We start from the raw sequence: 5,450 nt of genomic DNA, 5'->3' as shown, positions 1-5,450 counted from the left end.
CACCCCTGCCAACAGAGTATGAGCAATCTTTTAAAATATTTGTCAAATCAGTGAATAAAAACAATACTCCAATTTGCTTTAATTTATAAACATTCAAGGAATAATGGGATATGGTGTTCTTATAAATATCTCTGAGAATATTCATTCAGTTATTTAAAGTTTCACATCCATTTCATGAATTATTGACACGAATTCTAAATTCAGGTGGTCTATGTTCCTGTGTCGATGCTTTGCCTTTGTGCTATTAATTTCCCTCAAATGTAGGAGATACTCGATTGTCAAGTAGTATAATACTAATGAATGAAGGAACTGAGGGAATAGTCTCGTGCTGGTAGTTTGAGCTGTTGCATCTTCTCCTGACGTTCCCCTCCTCTCCCTGCCCCTCACCTGAGGTCAGGAGCACCAGCAGGGCCCGCAGCAGGTGTGGGGCCTCTTGGGCAGGGTAGGGCTGCGGGGCCTGAGGAGGGACTCTGCCCAGACACAGAGAAAAGGGAGGGGAAGATTGAAAAAGGTGAAAGTTTTGTCTGGGCGCGTGGGAGACCTGCCGTGTGGAGTCTGTGGGCAGAGGGGAGGGTGGAGGTCGCTGCCCTGAGGGACTCAGCCCTGCCCAGCTCTAGTCTCCTCCCCACTGTGCTGCTGTGTTCCCCACGGTGGCCTTCCTTCCACCCAACACCAGGGAAAGGACAGACTGAAGCTTCGTCCTACATCAGGGGCCCATCAGCCCCTCTGGTCCCTAGGGAGGGCAGAAACTTCATTTCAACCTCGTGTGAACACCCAGGATAAGAGGGCACTGAACCCATGTCGAGCTAAGTCAGCAGTGTGGGGTCAGGTCCACCTGGAATCGAATCAGAGCTCCTGACACGTGTGTCTGTTGAGGAGGGGGCTGGGGAGGAAGGAGCCCAGACTCCCTCAGCTCTGACACCCTGGGCTGCCAAGGTCCCCTACAGGGCTCCCCGGAGCAGAGGACACGGACAGGAAGCCACAGATGAAGGACAGCCTGGGATGGATGGGCAAGAAGGCATAATGTGTCCATTTTACAGACTGAGAAACTGAGCTCTCGTCTGCCCCAGGCCCATTCAGGGAGAGGAGGGGAGGGCTGGACCCTCTGGAAACACCATGTCTTCAGCTCCCCAGCTCCTTCTCCAGTCTCCCCTGAGAATGCTGCCAATGAGGTCGGGTGAGGAGGCCACTGAGGCTCCCGAGGTCCCTGAGGGGCCCTCTCAGAGGAAGGCAGAGTGGTTCCCCCCAGAACCCCAAGCTCCCAACAGGACTCCTAGCTGTGCCCTCCCCTGGTGGTGGCTCCTCACCCCCATCTCTTGAGGAGACTGCTGAAGGAGCCCCAAGTCCCACCACAGCTGCCCACCCCAGCCCCTCCTGCAAAAATTCAACATGTGACAGGGGCTGTTGTGAGCCCCCCGGAGCAGGGCCAGCCCCACCCCAGACGGGGTTGAGCCTAAGCTCAGACTCCCTGCTCCCACACCTGGGGCTCAGGTCCCGGATGCTGGAAGAGACTGAGGGTCCAGGTGGCTCCAGCAGGGTCCCCGCCTGGGGCACCCGAGGTCCCAAGTCTATGTATGCGGAGGGTGCCCACCCCCTCACCCTGGTGGGGAGGCCACAGCGCAGAGAGGGGGCAGATCACGCCCTTTGAGAGGTCCCTCTCCCATGGGACACAGCAGAGAACCACACAGAGTCAATCACGGGGCCTGGAGGGACACAGAGCCAGTGGGATGTGGCCAGTGGTGGGATATGGCCGGTGGTGGGATGTGGCCGGTGGGATGTGGGATGAGCCTACAGGTAGGAGGTGTCACTTCTGAGCGGTCAGCAGTGGTTAGAGAAGGGGAAAATCATCGTGGGAAACCAGTTGCTGACACCTTCACACGCAGTGACACGCTTCTGAGCCACCCCTCACTCATATGGCATGTAATTAGGTCCAGGGAGGTGGATATGGGCCCCCCTGGAGGTGAGAAACCCCACAAGTGCACCTCTGCTCTGCCTCACCCCCGGTTTCCTGTCCTGTCTGTGGGTCAGACTTCAGCCAGGCTGCAGCCGGAAGACTCCGGTCAAAAGTCAGGAAGCCTGTTCTGGTAACACCACCAACTCACAGTGTGACTTTGAGCAGGTCACTGACCATGTCTGGGCCTCAGTCCCCATTTCTGAGAAAAAGAAAAGTCATGAGAGAGTGTGCACGCACATGCTTTGCAATCACCAGCGCAAGTAAGGCTTGACGGGCTCCCTGTGGCGGGCTCCCTGCAGGTGTTGTCTGGCTCTGCAGCTGCCGCCTGCTCTCCCACCTTGTCCCCTGGGCCCCCGACATCTGCTCTCCCTACTGCGTCCGTCCCTCTGCCTTCTCATCCTCAGTCTCTGCTTCCTCCTACTGTAAGGAGGAGGGCACTGCACCGAGGCGGAGCAGGAAGTCGGGGTCCGGGGGTGGGCAGAGCAGTGGATGTGAAATCAAGCCCACTTGCTGGGTTCTAGTTCCCGTCTAAATCATTAACTCTGCACGGACGTAGCCTGGCAGAGCCCCGGGGTGCGGCTGCTGTTGCACACAGCCTCTCCCCCAGTCCTAGCATAGACCCTGTCTCTCTGTAAATTGCACCTGTTGTAAAAAATTAAATCTTAAGAATGCTAACATTCACTAAAGAGATGCTAGAACTTTTCATCTGTTTGTGTTTATTAACATCTGTTTATTCGATTAAACAAATATTTCTGCAGTGCCCTTAGGCAGCGGGAGTTGAGGATGCAGAGATGAAGCCAGGTCCAGGCTCCTGGGACCCGTCCCCCCGTCCCCTCTGAGGGCCCCTGCTCCGTGCTCTCTCTCCGCCTCATCTCTCCTCTCCCCTCCAGCACCCGCGAAATTTCCCAGGGGGGAAGCACATCACTGACCCACTGGGCAGGCCTAGGCGCGACGTCTCTGACCACCCTGCGATCAATGGGGCTGGGGTTCATGGTCAGGCCTCAGTGTTCCTGAGCTTCTCACCCACTTTCAGCCTGACTGTCCCCAGAGATGCGGGCACAGCCAGGGCCCTGCAAAGAACAGGCAGTGCCCAGGAGGGAGGCAGAGGGAGGTGTCTACTACTTGACCACAGTTTCCTCCTGGCCCTCTGGGCTCCTCCCCCAGGGGTGGATCACGGCAGGAGGGGACAGCTGGGCACAGGGAGAGCGATGGTCTTCTACAGGCTGGGGAGCTGTGTGGTGGCCCGCCAGGCCCAGCCACGCCTGCAGCTGGAGGCCCCCACTCCCCTGCACCCACAGAATCTGCCCCCCAGTCTCCCACCTCTCCAAGCCAGGCCCTGGCCTGTCTCATTTTTCATCTCATCCATTTTTCCCTCTCCCCAGTCTGCCCCCATGTCCCTTCCCACCAGCACACAGGACAAGGGCCCGGCCCAGAGAACACTCCCAGGACTGCTGCTGCTGCTGCTGCTGCTCCCAGGTGAGGGGAGGAAGAGCCTGGGGAGGAGAGGGGAAGGGTGCGGCGGGGACTGTTGGGACAGCAGGGGCAGGGAGCAAGTGGCTCTGTGGCCAGAGGCCTGGTGTGAGGCAGGTTCTGCAGGTGGCCCTGACCTGGGGCCTTGTTCTCCAGGCTCCTGGGCGTTGCCCAAGGTTCACGAACTTCAAAGCACAGCAGGGCAGCAGCTCTCCGTGAGATGCCAGTACCCGCCCACGGGCAGGTTCTACCAGAAGAAAGGCTGGTGTAAGGAGGTGTCAGCTCCTGTGTGCACCAGGCTAGTCACCAGCTCCAGGCCGCGGACACTGGTTCAGGCCTCTCGATTCTCAATCTGGGACGACCCTGTCGCTGGCTTCTTCATTGTCACCATGACTAGTCTGAGGGAGGAAGACTCAGGACACTACTGGTGTAAAATCTACCACGCTTCCGGCAACTCTGTCTCTAAGTCCATCAAATTCTACCTGGCGGTGTCTCCAGGTGAGCCCTGTGCCTGAAAGGGGGAATGCCCCTCCCTCCCTCTTGCTGCCTCCATCATCCCCATTTCCTAATCATGGAAGCCAGCCCCGCCCCGCCCCAATCTCCCAGGAAGGCTGCAGGTGGCTGGGGTCACACGTACGCACACGTGCAGCCACCCCACACTGTCTGCCTCCATGGTCCACAAGCCTGCGGCCAGTGGCCTCCTTGGAGATGCTCAAAGGGATCAAACACATCGGTTGAGCATGCTGACCGGTCACATCCGTATGACACCGCCACAGGAGGGCCCAGGACTGCCGGCATCTTCGGCACACAGCAGGTGTTCAGTAAATGTGTGTCCACTGGGTGCAAACCCGCCCCACCATGTAGAGCCGGGGACTCACATGGGCTTGCTGGTATCTGGGTGGGCACCTGCTCATCCCTCCTGGTCCAGATCAGGGGTCAGCTGACTGTGGCCTGAAAACTAAGAATGGTTTTTAAGTGGTTGGGAAAAAAAAAATCAAAAGAAAAATAATACTTTGTGACATATGAAAATTGTATAAGAAATTCAAATTTTAATGCTACGTAAAGTTGTTTTGGAACACAGCTATGCCCATCATTTACGTGTTGTGTATGGCCCTTTTCGTGCTATGACAGCAGAGCTGAACAGTTGTGACAGAGACCGCATGGCCCACAAAGCCCTGACTCTTTACGGAAACTTTGCCAACCTCTAACCTAGAGCAGAGCTTCTCGAAGAATCTGTGGTGGAAGATCTTTTTTAAAAAATCTGCAATTCGCAAGTGACTACTTTTTTTTATAAAATACAGTAAAAACAAATTACTAGAAAAATAAAATGAGATAAAAGAAAAACACAAAGTAAAGCTCAAAATGTTTATTAGATTTGATAGATATAAAACCACATTTCAACAAATACAAACAGAATAAATATAACATAGGGAAAAATTTAAACTATAAAAACTGTATATGTCAATCATTTGAAAGTATGCATAAAGATGATTAATATAGTCATAACTAAACACAAAGTTGAAAGGGAAATAGCGATTCTCCATACTAAATGCCAACATACACATTTTGAACAAACTCCCCGTATATCCACATTTAATGATTTTAATGTGACCAGTGAGTACTCTTCTTACTTGTTAACTTGCCTAATCTGAGTGCTATTTATGACACCATATCTCTTAAGAGATAATGGGTGAAGAAATTGCACTGATGCTTTTTTTGAAATAACACTCATAGTAGAAAACTGGTCTCACAGAAGTATGTTGGCAAAAATAGAAGGAATTGTAAAGCAATTTCAACAAGCTCAGTATTGTTATTTTTAACTTTTACAAAAGGAAGCACCTGATGCTGTAATTTCAAAATGCATCTTCAATCCAGTTCCAAAATTTTATCCTATAAAGTTATAGTTCAAATTATCTTTTGATGGGAAAAACGGATTCTGGATCTATTATATTAATTTCCTCTGCATAGTCTTCTTTTGACAAAAAACAAAATTGAAAACAGTCTATCAAATAATTAAGGTTTCTCC

The 5,450-nt window shown here is 52.9% G+C and overlaps 1 protein-coding gene across 1 annotated transcript in view; it reads left to right on the top strand.

The window, feature by feature from the left end:
• Window positions 1-3,345: 3,345 nt before the first annotated feature.
• NCR2 (natural cytotoxicity triggering receptor 2) overlaps window positions 3,346-5,450 on the top strand; it is a 21,517-nt gene continuing 19,412 nt past the window's right edge. The window contains exons 1-2 of the mRNA XM_012640804.1: window positions 3,346-3,430; window positions 3,581-3,922. Of these exons, the coding sequence (XP_012496258.1) occupies window positions 3,346-3,430; window positions 3,581-3,922 (427 nt within the window). The remainder of the gene's footprint in view (window positions 3,431-3,580; window positions 3,923-5,450) is intronic.

The sequence above is a fragment of the Propithecus coquereli genome, unplaced genomic scaffold (assembly GCF_000956105.1).
Source record: "Propithecus coquereli isolate 6110/MARCELLA unplaced genomic scaffold, Pcoq_1.0 Scaffold158, whole genome shotgun sequence".
NCBI lineage: Eukaryota > Metazoa > Chordata > Mammalia > Primates > Indriidae > Propithecus > Propithecus coquereli.
Note: the sequence above shows the minus strand (reverse complement) of the source record. Positions and strands in the feature narration are given on the sequence as shown.